This window comes from Elgaria multicarinata, chromosome 14 (assembly GCF_023053635.1).
Source record: "Elgaria multicarinata webbii isolate HBS135686 ecotype San Diego chromosome 14, rElgMul1.1.pri, whole genome shotgun sequence".
Classification (NCBI taxonomy): Eukaryota; Metazoa; Chordata; class Lepidosauria; order Squamata; family Anguidae; genus Elgaria; species Elgaria multicarinata.
In genome coordinates, this window is record NC_086184.1 from 12,973,750 (window position 1) to 12,988,876 (window position 15,127).

General features: G+C 47.0%; 2 protein-coding genes across 2 annotated transcripts in view; one reads left to right on the forward strand and one right to left on the reverse strand.

Moving 5' to 3' along the window:
* Positions 1-1,236: 1,236 nt before the first annotated feature.
* On the reverse strand, positions 1,237-10,400 carry ORC6 (origin recognition complex subunit 6). Its single transcript, XM_063140977.1, has 7 exons — positions 10,336-10,400; positions 8,194-8,323; positions 6,440-6,603; positions 5,531-5,620; positions 3,105-3,217; positions 2,392-2,466; positions 1,237-1,945 (listed from the first exon to the last, which is right to left on the reverse strand). Exons 1-7 carry the CDS (start codon positions 10,398-10,400, stop codon positions 1,824-1,826), a joined length of 759 nt encoding a protein of 252 aa, XP_062997047.1. The 3' UTR covers positions 1,237-1,823.
* A 426-nt stretch (positions 10,401-10,826) lies between these two features.
* Positions 10,827-15,127, forward strand: part of VPS35 (VPS35 retromer complex component) — a 29,425-nt gene continuing 25,124 nt past the window's right edge. The window contains exon 1 of the mRNA XM_063141243.1: positions 10,827-10,911. Within this exon, the coding sequence (XP_062997313.1) occupies positions 10,909-10,911 (3 nt within the window). The 5' untranslated portion in view covers positions 10,827-10,908. The remainder of the gene's footprint in view (positions 10,912-15,127) is intronic.

Sequence of the window (15,127 nt, forward strand, 5' to 3'; positions counted from 1 at the left end):
TATGTTGATGATTAGCAATTACCTTTTCTGAGTGGGACTGGATTTCCTTTAAGAATATAATTCTGTTTTAGAATTGCAGGGTATGGAAGGAGACTTAAGTTAAAACAGAAAATTTTATAGCTCCAGGGCTGTGCTGAATATCTTCTAAGATTAGTCATTTTACTTTGGAAGTAGCACATTGGACTAGGGATAACCATCGCTTGGAAATCCGTCCATTTTGGGACTCAGCGGAACTCCACTGCTTGTCCAACTCAACTTGTATCTGCGAGCCAAGCCACGACTTTCCCCTGAACTCCGGGGACCTTTTCCAAAAAAATTCTTTTTGGGCTTGGGTGGGCGGTGTTGGGCCACAATTTGCGCAAACTGCAGTCGTACTTGGCAAATCCATTAACTCACTGCAGACAGAGTCAGGTCAGTTACCGGAAAACAGACTAAAGTCTGGGGACGGGCTGAGCCAACAAAAGGTCATCTGGCTCCACCCCCGCAAACGGATTCCTCTGACAACCCTGCATTAGACATGGCAGTTAACAGAAAGCATAGGGCAGTTAACAAAAACTTGCCTGGCTCCCTGACACCATAACGGATTTCTCGCACATCCCATTTTTGTACCCTTAGAATTAAGCATCGTGGTGCACATGCTCAGCCCAAGAATTCTTTTCAGTAAGAGAACTGAAAGTTCAGGAAGAGAATTTTCACACTCACTCTCACACAGATTCACATCTGGTTTCACCCTGAGTTTTCTTGAATAGAACAGTCTAATTTAGGGGAGGGGAAGTGCCTTTCAATTGTTACTATAGTTAAACTATTGGGAAATCTACCACGACATCTCTTAACAGTATATCCTGATCTATCATCTGCCTATCCACCCCTGGGTTAGACTGATCCAAAGTTATGCAAGATTGTGGCCGAATAGGGATTTGAACCCAGTTCAATTCACTCTTAGGCCACAGCTAGACCTAAGGTTTATCCTGGGATCATCCAAGGTTCGCCCCTGCCTGAGCACTGGATCCCGTGTGTGTCACCTAGATGAACAGGTTTGACCCCTGGACGATCCAGGGAGAAACCTTAGATCTAGCTATGCCCTAAGTCTAACAAACTAATCATTACACCACACTGGGCCTGTTCAGAAGACACCTTAAACCATGGCTTTAACCACGGTGGTTAAACCAGAAAGCCGGGCTGTGTGCAGAAGACACCTTAACTTTTGATATTTGCAAAACAAACGAGGCATGAAAATGTAGAAATAACAATATTTATTGGTGTCGAATGAATTGGTAGCAGGAACTTTAGAATTTGGATACAGATCTTAACACCCCGATTCCAAGCCTTGTATACGGAAGCAACTTCCACTGAAAACAAACGACACTTCGGAGGAAGTGCAGTTATGACTGAAGAAGAAATCAAACGTTCAAGACTGCCAAGGCTCAATTTTCAGAACATGGTCTGTAGCCCATTAGCTGTCTCACTGCAACAGGGGTCCAGGTTGCTTAGTGTCAGAGACTTCAATCTATTTCAAAGGGTGTCCACATAGCCATCAACAATGAAAACAGCGGCTTCTCCAGGGAATTCAACTTTCAGGGAAAGTTTCGGCAGTCTAGACTTCATGACTGAGATCGACCATCCAGTAGGACTGGCTTCTGCAGTTGTCAGAGAGACATCCCAGGGAGGAAGCACAGCCAATTCTCACAATCTTACCTTTGTAGTACAACACCCAACTGGGATGTGTCTTGTTAACCAGTGCTGTGACAAGGCATAAAAAGGATGCCGACATAAAAATAGGTTAAAAAGCTGGAAGGATTGTTTGTCGTTTGAACGCTCTCAGATCAAAAGCTGTCCCTTTGTGATTTAGCAGCGTTTTCTAGAATTCTCCTTTTCCATTCTTCATAATCTTCTTTTGCCTCAGTTTCACTTTTGGGACGCTTGCGAGGGGCCTCTGCTTCCGTCTCTATCGAGGGGGAGAAAATGCAGATGGTCTCTTAGGGTAATGATTTTTTTTTAAAAAAAATACCTCTCCTTAAGCTGATTGAGAACTTTCTCCATCCCTCCAGGGATATCGTAGACCTGTTTCTTCAAGTGGATATATGGAACAAACGTGGCAAATTTGTGACTTGAAAACCTTGCCACTAGAGCAAGCCATACGGACTAGCAACATGGATGTATAAGGAAGTGGATGTTTTATATGTATAGTCCAAAACATTAGGAGGGCATTAGGCTGGGAAGGTTGATCTTATTGTACTAAAAGCCACTCTGAAACAGCAAGGAGAGTTTTCATTTATTCCTTCTATCCTGGGAGCATTTTCTATGAGTAAGGGCCCAATCCTATGCTTTCTTAAACAGAAAGAAGTCCTACAACTCCCAGCATGCCTCCAAAGTCAGTCCAGTTAGACCTACCTTCTTCCTTTCCAAGAGTTTCAAGTAAGGTCTTCTGGGTTTTGGTGGCCTCCACCGTCAACTGGTCGCTTTCTCCTTCGGAAGAAGAGAACAATTCCCTTACTGCAGTTTAGGCTAATTTGGACTTCAAGTTTGCACATCGCTCAAAGCCAGGAATCCTGGCTTAATAAACCATGATACAAAGGAACAGCATGCTGATGTACGCCCCCCCCCCCCCCCCCGGTTCGCTCCTTGTTTTGCAAGAGCGGACAAACAAACCAAGATAGCTTGGTGTTGCGTCTGAACTTGGTATGACGGCTAAGCAGTGGTGGACAGTGCCCATTGTGGCTGTTGGGGCAGGGCATCTAAATGTAGGCGGAGCCAATGAGTTGCAGTAGGCGGAGTCACCCAGAGCATGAATTCAAAGCAGAGGGGAGGGGGGATTTGACCAAAAATCCCAGCTAAGTAGGGTGATCAAGGCAGGATCATAAGCTAGCTCTGAACAGGAGTTTAGAGGCATTTCTACCTTTTAGAACGAGGGAAAAAAAACTGCGCAAAAGCCAGGACATTACCAAACAATTGAAGGTTAGCAGAAAGGGGGCAGGGCCACCTGGGCTTGATTTACCCCACCCCTGGCTTATAAGGTACATTCTGGATCTCTGTGTGCTTCTCTCTCGCTGCCCACCCTGGAAACAGGGAATTGTGGATGCAAGGCACGAATTAAAAGTACATACGGCTGATCTGCTGGCTGATCTTCTGGAGCTGGCTGTGGAGACGGTCAAATATGGTCTTCTTCACGCCGGAGGCAGCTGCCATTTTGTTCTTATCCACTTTAATTTTCAAACATCTGTAACAGGAAGCCGATTGGCTTGTGAAAGGATCGTCCTGGACCCCACTTTAACCACACAGAAGATGCAACAGCCCCCCCCCCCCGACACACACAGGGGAATGGAGCGGACAGACCCTTCCCTCAGGCGGCTTTATGGCCGTGGGCATGCCTAGAGATGACAGCAGAGTGTCCAACTCTGACAGCTGCAGACGTTTGCTTGCTGCCTTTACTCTATTGAACTAAGGAATATTCCGACCTGTGCAAAACCAGGTCCGTTCGCTTATTGTTAATAACGGAGGGACAGCCTGGCCAACTCGCTGTGCAGACGAGGTGCAAGTCTCCACTTCCGGTTCCTATCCTGCAGGTGTAGGCAACCTGGTCCCCTCCCGAAGTTTTGGACTACAACTCCCATTAACCCCAACCAGCACAGCTAGAGAGTGATGGGAGTTGTAGTCTAAAATATGGAGACCGGCAGGAGACTTGCGATACTTATTTAAGCACAGGGAAGGCCCACATTGGGTCGTTATTGGACTTGCCTTCTTCCATCTCATGGAATGGTTCTAGGGTACAACGCTCCTCTGTCTAAACAGTCACACCTCACATCTAGTGTAGCATGAGTGACGTGCACAGATCAGGCCGTTCCATTGAAGTGAATGGGTAAGCTCAGGAAGCATCCCTGCTGGATTTCGACTTAAAGTCATTGGAGTACACCCACTGAAATCAATGGCATTTAAGCCCCACTGATTTCAATGGGTCTAATCTGAGGGAAGCTCAGAGGGTGGCAACAAGGGAGAGGGCCTTTTCTGTGGTGGCCCCCCAATTATGGAATGATCTCCCCAATGAGGCCTGCCTGGCGCCAACAATGGTATCTTTGTGGGGCCAGGTTAAAGGTTCTCTCTTTTCCCAGGCATTTAGCAATATGTGGTGAGCTTTACTCACCCTAGATTTGTTTTAAAGCTGTTTATAGTTGTTTAAAATGTATGTTTCAGGGTATGTTGTAGGTTTTTGTAGTTTTAAATTTTACATATTGTTTTTAAGTGTTTTAGTCTTATGTAAACCACCCAGAGAGCTTCGGCTATGGGGAGGTATACAAATGTAATAAATAATAATAGTAATAAATAATAAAGCAAACAAATCAGAACAGGGCCTCAAATACCTTAATAAACAAACAAACAGCATGGAAAAGTAAAGATGGCAAGCTAATTTACAAAACATGTTTTAGTTGTAACCTTCTTCTCTTCTGCCCCCAACACACACACACACACACACACACCCTGCCGGATATTTCGGCCAAAAAATTCTTTGGAGGAAAGGCACCCCCACGTGGCAAGATTGCAAATTACTAACTCCTGAAAACCTGGTGCTTTTCAGACTCATAGTTCAGGAATGGGCAGCCTGGGGCCTGCCAGATGTTGTCATACTCCAACTCCCATCACCCATATCCACTGCCCTGGCTGGTTGGGGATGATAGGAGTTGGAGTCCAATAACACCTGGTAGACCTCAGGCTTTCCACCCCTGCCACAGTTATTGTTTTAAGGGCCTTGAAGATGCTGCAAATGTTGGCCTTAATGCTCGGATTTGCTTATGGACAGAATGAGCTAATAAAGCAGTAAATGCCTCCTTATTCTCTCCCTGGCTTAAACTCTGGTTAGCTTGTCCATTGAAAAGGCTCATTAGCAGATTCTTTACTTAGAATAAGCCTGTACACGTGAACAAACCTCTATAGCCAACATGTCCCACTATCCATCTGTACTGTTCCCATACCACCAAAAATGAAACATATGTCCTCAAACTTTAATTATCGCTTGAAAATTGCCGATGGCCTTCGCAGACCGCTCAAGTTTTGCTCAACACCTCTTCTCGCTTAAATATGAAGGAAGACAAAATAATATTTTTTAAAAAATCAGCGCCGTATTATGAAAATCAGGGCCCCTAGGCCAAGCTGCTGAGAAGGGCTGCTTGAACCTGTAAATTTTTAGGGGGAAAATAGTGGGTAGAACCTGTACTATATTATGAAAATCAAGGCAGTATTCGCCTGTTTGAGAACCTGACCCTGAAAATGGTCAGGGTCAAAATGGCCTCAATCTCCGTCATCAGAAGAAAATTAAACAAGTGCAAATATTCTTGACAAGTCCTCAACTTCTCTGAGGTCATTCTGAATGGCACTTGCAGAGCACCGCTTGAGAATCTGTCTTCTAAACAAACCTCTTATTTCTTCCTGTTGCACACTTGGGTTTTTTCCTTCTTCCCCTAAAGTAAAATGAATACCAAGGACAACTCCTTCATACCACCACCAGCCCAACCACACCACAGACCTCGGACAACTTTACCTGCAAGCGGTAAACAACGCCGCAGTTGTGAATAAGGGTTTAGACAAATCTAGATCCGTTTGCTGAGCTTCCGGCAGACTGGATGCGTACCTGAAAAGGCAAACCCGCTTTCTGAAACTGCAGCCATTTTGATACCAATGTAGAGAGGCTCGAACAACGTAGTACAAATGTATCATCTTTATACGACAGGGATAAATCATGCCTGCGAATGTTCTACGATACATGAAACTTCCCATAATGTAATCTGGGTATGGAATTCTTCACCTGCCTAGCACTTTGCACACTTATAGTGAATTTATTCTCTGAGTGCTGATCATTATGCAGCCCAAAAGGGAACATCCCTGGTTTGGAGAAGTACAAAAACGTCTTTAAAGGCAAACTCCCCTCCCTTCCTTCCCCCCCCCCCCCAAATCAATCCTCAATGAGGATTGTCAGGATCTCTTCTCGATCATCCCAGAGTGCAGGACACGGAATAATGGGCTCAAGTTACAGGAAGCCAGATTCCGGCTGGACATCAGAAAAACTTCCTCATTGTTAGAGCAGTATGACAATGGAACCAGTTACCTAGGGAGGTTGTGGGCTCTCCCACACTAGAAGCCTTCAAGAGGCAGCTGGACAACCATCTGTCAGGTATGCTTTAGGGTGGATTCCTGCATTGAGTGGGGGTTGGACTCGATGGCCTTATAGGCCCCTTCCAACTCTACTGTTCTATGATTCTAGGACTGAGCGTGCCCAGTGGCTGTGGAATGCTCATGATTGGTGGCTACAGGAGAATGCCCTAGCAGACAGCGTGTCCGCCTCCCTGAACAGGATGAATACATATTGCAATCCTCTGTCGCAGATCTCCCTTGTATTTCATGGCAGCAAGGATGAAGTTGGGGCTATGCGATCTCCTTCAGAAATCCCTACCTCTGCAGTATTTTTGATGCCATGTTCACAGCTTCCAGGCAACAGAACTGAACGGCCAATTCTCGGATCCCGAGGTTGGAACGTACACCAAGCAGGCTTTCCAAGGACCTCAAACAGCTCTGGTACGTGGTCTTGCTCAAGCCAGACAGTTTCACTAAATAACTCTGGGGAGGAAAAGCAAATGAACACAGTTAACACAGTTTCTCCTCCCCATTTGTAAATTGCTGCTCACCTAGTCACCTGGGGCAAATAAGGATCTCCTCCAGGTGACCAGGTAGTGCAGTTCAATGAAAGGTGGTTTCAAATGGCCCATATAGGTATGTGTGGGTGGATACAAAGAATCTCGTGGGTGCACTTATTTACAAGGTTGGTTTCTGCTCAAAATGAGCGACTTGGATTGTACACAGTGATACGCCGGTCCTGTAATGCAGAGGAGTGGTTTTGGTATCAAAGAGAAAATGCTGGGTGTACAGCTTCCATAAGCTACTGAGTGTCCAAGAACAGAACCATGCGGAAGCGTCTTTCTGGGCCCACCGCAGCTAACCTACCGCCAGACTCCCTTAAAAAAAATCCCTGTAATTTTTTAGGAGCTAGCACCTATCTTAATTATCCTCAAGGCACCTGGGTCCAATATACATTAGATCAGAGGCAGACTGGGAAAAATAAAAGTGGCAGCAGGACAGGTTGCACCATGTCCTGCTTGTTCACAGTTGACCACTGTGTGAACAGAGTGCTAGAATAGATGGACCCTTGGTCTGATCCAGCTCTTCTTATGTTCTTAGAAGCACTTGGTCTTTCTGCTCCTCTTCTCAGAGCTGGGCTGCCCATCACTGGCCACCCTCTGTCCTTGCTGCTCAGCCCTCTGTCCCTTGGTAGGTACGGGAGACGGCTCTCCAGGGTGGTACAGGATGGTGGGCACCATGCCCAGGGCCCTCTCAAAACTGGCATTGGCCCTGCCAGCATCAGCTAAAGGCTTTCCCAACTTGGTGCCTTCTAGATGTGTTGGAATACAACTCCCAGCATCCCCAAACAGCATGCTTGGAGTTGTGCCTCAACACATCTGGTTAGGAAAGGCTGATCTACTATAGAGGTTGCCTGCATGGCAGGCTCACTATTTAGCTTTCTGGAAGGCATAAAGGAAAGTAGCGACTTGGCCAAAAAGTTTGTCACTATTTTTTATTTTTTAAAGAAAAGGTAAAATGTCAACATTCTGGAAATTCCATCGAACATCTGGATAACAGTATAAATGACTACATTCGCACAACACACTAACCCACACTTAGTAGAGTGTGAGTTGTTGTTATTGAACTGTGGGTTGTTTGTCAAACTGTGGGTTAGTGTGTTGTCTGAACCCAGGACATTTCCCATAGGTTGGCTTGTTAACCATGCAATGTGGCTTATTTCTCTTGAACAAGTCCCCTTTAGAACCCATGGTTTGTTGTTCAGGGCGGTTAACAAGCCCCCCTGCAGAAAATGTCCTGGGTTCAGACAACATGATAACCCATAGTTCAAGAAACAACCTACACTCAATCACTGAGATTTGAGTTAAGTGTTGTGCGTGTCTGCAGAGTGGGGAGAAGAGACTTGACAGGCTGTTTGGGGGTCCTGGGCTGCCCTGATGTTCCTAAGCATGCATTCCAATTGAACAGTGCCCCTCATCTGTTATCTGATCAGATTTTTTTTTTTTAAAAAAAAAGCAGGAATGATATAGGAATGGAGGAGAGGGGGAAGCCCACTGAAAAATATGTCTTTACTTTGTCGACCGGGTTCTTTGTGAAGGCAGCGGCCAAGTCGAGGCAGATCACAGCATTGCTTGTAGCGGTCATCTGAACCAGCAAGGTGGCACATTTCACTTGAGACAGACGCAGGTACTCTTCTGCTTTTCTGTTGACCCACACACACAAAAAGAGGGCATGGATGACCACTTTTCATAAAATACCATTTTTAGATTATGTTTCGAAGGTGTTTCTTTGTATTATTGAACTGATTCTTTTAGATGCATTTTGGGTTTACACCTGCTGGGGAATTCTGGGAGTTTAGGACTTTTTTCTGTTTAAACATGCATGGGATTGCACTCCTGTTATTTTTTTCTTTTCCTTCTCCATTCCTCCTTCCTTGTGCACTATGACTTTTTAAATTGTAAGCCTGCTGGCAGAGACTGACTTTTACTGAGCATACGTAAGTCACTCCACCCCCCCTTTTTTTTTGCAGTGGAGTGGGATAAAAATCCATAATTTAATTTTCACAAGAATGACAGCCAAATAGGTCTGCATGTTCAGTGGCACAGAACAACAATGGCTCTTGGAAGGTGCGTGTGCAGGACACAGTGTACACGCGGGAAGCTACTACTTTTCTTTCTGGGCCTCCTAGAAGCCTCTTGCTGGCCACTGTGGCTAACGGGATGTGAGGCTATTATTACTATTTATTTATATAGCACCAACAATGTACTTGGTGCTGTACAGAATATACAAATAAAACAGTGATACCCTGCCTAGAGGCTTACAGTCTAAAATCACATTAAAACATATGAAGGAGGGAAGGGGTTACACAAAACAGAAATAAGGGAATAATTGAACTATTGATCTAATAACTTCAAGGGTGTTTGGAAGAAAAATGAATGTTTGGGACTACAGGTCCCAGCATTCCTGACCATTGGCCACGCTAGGGTTGGGAGTCCAACAACATCTGGAAGGCTCCAGGTTGGAGATAGGTGTTATAACGCAAAGGAAGGGGAACCTGTTGCCGCTTTCTAGATACTTATTTTATTATTCAGATTTAGATTCCGCTTTCCACAAAAGTAGCTAAGCGGTGAACATAAAATATAATGACATAAAAACAACAATAATAACTATAACAAGGAGGAAGCAGCATCCAGGCACCTCTCCACCGTGCCTGGGTCCAGCTCCAGCTGAGAGCACCCCTCCCTCCTGCTGTCACCTGTAACTGCTGAACTTTCCAACTAAGATTGTAGTGCCTGAATTTGCTTTCCTTTTCCCCCTCCTCCTCCCTCCCAATCCCCTTTCCTTTTGTGTCATGTCTTTTAGATTGCAAGCCTGTGGGCAGGGACTGTCAAGAAATACTTTTGTAAGCCGCCGTGAGAGCCTTTTTTGGCTGAATGGCGGCATAAAAATCCTTAAATAAATAAATAAATAAATAAACAATAAGCACAACACAATACAATTAATCAACAATAAAAGTGCACACTGGGCGGTGGGCTACATACCATAAGTCACTGGGTCGAAAACTTGGGTAAAGTTGGTCTTCCACCATTCCTGATGGCTGGCTATGTTAGGCAAGGGCTGATGAGAGCTGGTAGCCCAACAACTTCTAGAGAGAGCCACACAGGTTCCCCCACCCCACCCCTGCGCAATAACGAATGAGATTAATGAATGGCGGTTCAGCAGCACCTCTTTCTCCACAGCAGCTAGAACCCCGAAGGCCAGGGGCAGCCTACCCCACAATGCTGAGGGGGCATGAGTTTCCCGGAAACATCTGGAAAGCCATATCGCACGTGTGTGTGTGTGTGTGTGTGTGTAAAAGAGGAGACTGGAGTAGACAGGCCCTTTGGCATGATACCAGGTATCTCCAACCTGGCGCCCTCCATATGTTCTGGACTTCAAGTCTCATTAGTCCCAGCCAATGCTCAAGAATGATGGGGGTTGTAGTCCAAAACATTGGGAGGGCGCCAAGTCGGGGGAAGGCGAGGCTGGCGCCCTCTGCATGGTGTTCTACGACTCTCATCACCCCCTGCCGGACGATGGGATTTGTAGTCCAAAACATGTGCAAGGCACCGGAAGGTGGACTGTTGTGCTGATGCCAAGCATGCATTGCAGTTGCAGCCTTACAAACCTCATGATAATAATAATAATAATAATCTGCTTCCTGCCCCGGTTTACCTGACCACTCCGGGCGCCGTGATGCCCAGCTTGGCGGCCAAGCGCTGGATCACTTCGCGCTCCATCGACTCGCCGACGTCGACTTCAGCGAACTCCCGCGCGCGTAGAACGTTGCGACATCCTCACTGGCTACAACCAGCCGCCGGCCACGCCCCTTTCGAACGTTCGCCTGCCCCTCCCGAACGTTGGCGCTTTCCCCGGCGTTCTGTCCCCGCCCACTCCAGTCAACAGCCTCTGCTCTGCTCTGCTCCCTCCCCCCTGCCCTTTCAGAACGTGACGTAGCCACGCTCTGCCTTCTTCTTATCGGAGGAAGGGAGAACATAATCCGCAAGGAAGAAAGTCTACATTCCTATTGGCCCAGCAGAACGTCCGTCGGAGCTCCGGGCGCCCAATGGCTGCCGGGTACGCTCGTTTCTTCCAATGAGGAGCGAGGGACGGAGACACAGGGAGGCGGGCTTCCGAGGGGGTCCCTGTGTCACATGACAGTGGTGGGAGGGGGCAGGCTGAGCAGGCGCCCGTCACGGAGGTCCTGGGGCTTGTTGGCAGCGCTGTTGCAGTGGGGGTAGCGCGGCCATGGTGAGTGACGCCGGGCTGTGGGGAGGGGGGAGCCGGGAGCCTTGCACGGGGAGGGGGTGGGTGGGCGGCTTGGGGCCTGCCCGGTGCATGCCGCCCGCGCTGCCCTGCTCTCTTCTCCTTCCAAGGAGCACAGGGTCTGGGCCTGCCCGGTGGCGGCTCCTCCTCCTCCTCTGAAAAGGAGGGGGGGAGAGAAGAAGTCGCCCAGGTGTGGCTCCCGGGAGGACGAAGAGCGCGAGCCGATGTAGGTCTACTCGGGAGTAAGCGACACGGGATCCTCTAGTAAAAGGCATCCCTGGGATCGTGCGCCCGCGTAAACGGGGCAGGAAGCGCCACGGAGGGCTCGACGCCCCGGGTCATTCGCCCCAGTACTCCAGGATCGGGCCGCTGGCTGCGTTCCTCTGCAGGGGTGGCGATACCTGGGCTAGAATCCAACCGAAGCCCTACTTAGAGTAGACCCGTTGAAATGAATGGGACTTAAGTTAGCCATGTTAATCTCACTTAAGTCCCATTCATTTCAACGGGTCTACTCTTGAGTAGGGCTTCAGTTGGATTCTACCCCTGTGTAGCCCGTCGGATGTTGCTGGGCTCTCAGGGTTGTATCCCCTGTTAGTTCTACTTAGAGTAGACTCATTTAAATGAATGGGACTAATATTGGATAAAACCCATTCAATAAAACCCTCAATTCCCATCGACCCCTGCCTGCATGGGGATGATGGGAGTTGGTAGCCCAACAACATCTGGAGTACAGCGCAGGTTCCTCAACCTCTGGATGAGAGAATTGGGGTTGTGCATTCCTCTGCACTGGTATGTATAGGCTTGTGTGATGAGCTTGCCTTCCTGCGCACGCTTAACCTATGAGCAAGCCCTGTTGAGTGACACAGGGCTTTCTTTTGAGCGAACATCTGTAGGTGTTTCTGCTGATCTATTCCTAAGTGCGCTCGTTTATTTAGGGCCAATCAGAAGCCCCAAAACATGAAATGAGGCCAATAACCCTTCTCCTACTGTTGCTGTCCCATGTTGCCTCTGAAATTAAAGGTAGGAACATAGGAAGCTACTGGGTTCACACAACATGACAACCCACACTCACAATTGAGTGTGGGTTGTCATTGAACCTTGGGTTGTTGAAACGTTGTGTTGTGTGAACCCAGCCGTGCTAACAAACCATGGGTTGTTAACCGCAAACAGCCCACACTTCAAAACCCAATAATAAACCATGGGTTCTCTCCATGGGTTGTTTGTGGTTAACAAACCACGGCTTGTTCGCGCAGCTGAGTTCACATAAGACAACAACCCACATTTTCAATGACTGTAGGTTGTTGTGTTATGTGAACCCAGTCACTAAGTCCATCTCGCCCAGTATTGTCAACACTGACTGGCAGTGGCTCTCCGGGATTACAGGGCAGGAGTTTTTCCATCCTACCTGGAGATGCTGCGGATTGAACCTAGGGCCTTTTGCATGCAGATGTTCTAACACTGAGCTGCCACCCCTAAGTTGCATAAAGAGGCAGCATGTAGCCATCATGATCAGCATGGGGAACAGAAGCAGGATGTGCATAGCGGGGCAGATTGGCTGAGTGCACCAGAATACAGCTTGTTCACATTAAGGCAGAAAATTATCATTGTGTCCAAACATGGCCAGTCTCTGCTGTGCATTCTTGGAAGAAAACTTCCAGGGTAGTTGCCTATGCATGACCTCAGTGACACTTCCCATCTCTTCTGCGTCTGTTTTCTTTCCTTCCTCTTTCAGTATTCTCTCCATAGCCTGGCAGATAATATGAACAACTTCCAATCCCAGCCTGGTACTGTCTAGATCTGTCGGACTGCAACACCCACCCTGGCAGGGGATGATGGGAGCTGTAGTCCAAGGCATCTGGAGGATTGCATCTTAGGGCCGTCTGTCCTAGCTCATTTCCATAGATCTCTTCGGCAAAAGTCTTGCTTTGATTTGAGTGGCTGAGTTTTGAAAGTCGGGGGTTTTGCACACACGGACCCACGTGTGAAGGAGAGGGACAAACTGGATTCAAATCCAGGATAACAGAAATGGCTCTGAATTATTTCATCCTGTTAGACAGCCCTTCACACCACAAAAGCGATCCAGAGTCTTCTATCTGTAGAATCATATGTGATTCTAGATGTAAGCAGCTGAGAAATAATATTACGACAATAAGGTTGCACCAAGCATTGGGTATTTCAGCAGTCAAATATTGCGCCAGTGTTTTGAAAGCTGTGACTTTTGTAGAACAACAGTAGGACTAGTGTGATCATCAACAGCATTCCTACCTATGCTAACGGCAAAAGCAAATTAAGGATAGCAAGTTTAGACAGAAATAGCCCTACAATTCCGAGCATAGCTGTCTGGGGAATGCTGGGATTTGTAGTATTTTTTTTCTGCCTAAAGAGGCATAGGACTCCGCCCTTAATTACTTTTGTCGTTTTATAATTTTTGGATGGGCAGAAGGCAGATCAGGATTTACAGGTAGGTTTCTGACTGGCAGTAGAGGGGTAAGGATTTCAGACACCCAGTTGTTTTAATAGTAGCAGCAACAAAACGACTTCCTGCCCTCATCCTGAATGATAGTGCTGGAAATGGAGTAAGCAGGAGTAGAGTTTTGCAAGGCAGAAATGTGATCTCTGTTCAGTTCTGGTTCTCAAAACAAATTCCTGGGCTCAGACGTCTTTCATTGCAAGTCTGTGACTTTTTTGCACTGAGTTCTGGTTGGTGGATCTCGTGGTTCTAGTAAAAAAGAAAGTAGATTTCCCCCAGGCCTGATGTCTGATCCCTGTTTTACTTAGGGCACAATCCTATGCACGTTTAGCATGCTGGGAGTTGTAGTACTTATTTTTCTGTATAAACATGCATGGGACTGCACCTTTAAACACTTAAAGAAAGACTAAAACTTTAGTTAAGGTTTATATAAATGCATTGAACTGTCCTTTTTGGGTCTTAACTTGGAACGCCAAGATCAGTCTAGAGATATAGGGAAAAATAAAAACAGAAATAAATCAAAGTAACAGCAGCTACTAAAACAAGTGATTTTTACAAGGCAGTGATAAAGGTAAGTGGCCACCTAAGTAGTGATAGTCTTTGCTTCAGGGAATATTTGACCAGCATGTCAGCCTCAGGTAGCATCTTTGGTCATTTATAGAACAGTGAGCAGCTCTTCAATAAACGTCTTTGGAAAAACTAGAGTGTCCTTCCCCAACCTAGTGTCCACTGGTTGTTTTTGGACTACAACTTCCATCACCCTGAACCAGCATGGTCATTGGTGGGGTATGTGATGGGAGTTGTGGTCCAAAATATCTGGAGGTCACTAAGTCGGGAAGGCTGAGCTAGAGAAAGTCATTTTGCAGTGCGGCACTGCAATGGATCCATGGCTGGGTTAGCAGTATGAAAAGCAATAGGAAAAATATAGGCTGTAACATACTACTCTAGAGCACTTCGGCCCTCCAGTTGTTGCTGGAATCCCAACTACCATCACCCCTAGCCAACAGGGCCAATGGTCGGGGATAATAGGAAGTGGAGTCCCAACAACATCTGAAGGGTGGACAAGATGTGGATCTCATGCAGCTCCTCCCCCCCCCAACTGCTCCCCAAAGTATCACCTGCATGGCACCGAATTTGGCAGTATGGCGGCAGTGGCAAACAGATGTGTGTTCCCTTTAAAACAAGGCATGCAGTGAGTGTGGCAAATCACACTCAGGAGCGATTTAAAACGAGCACGCTGGCTGAATGTCTTATTTTAAAGCGGAAATGCAGATTTTTTGCTCTTGCTGCTGTGGGGTGTTTGTGTGGCCCTGGGTAGCGTTCGGGGGGGGGGAATTGTGTTCCCCCCAGCCCCTTTGATGTTGCCCAACTCTACTCTAGTGTCACAAACTCTTGTGTATGCGAGAGCTTGTGCAAACAGAGGGAATCCTTTGGATTTGGGGTCACTGTGATGGAAATGGCCCTGGCACAATCGGAAGAGGCCTGCAAATCTGTAAGGAATGGAAATTTGGAAGGCTAGAAGTGCGAGCATGCAGGCTGGGGAGGGGGCGGAATGCTATTGGCCACCAGAGTTCACTCTTTGTGCAGAATGTAAAGGTGAATAGTAGGAATTGTGTAAGGAAAGTGCAGATAATTGAAATAATTACATATTCTTCCTCCGTTTCTCCCTTTGGTTGTTCTTCTTTGTCTGTTTTAGATTGCAAGCCCAGTGTGGGGTAGGGACCTGTCAGA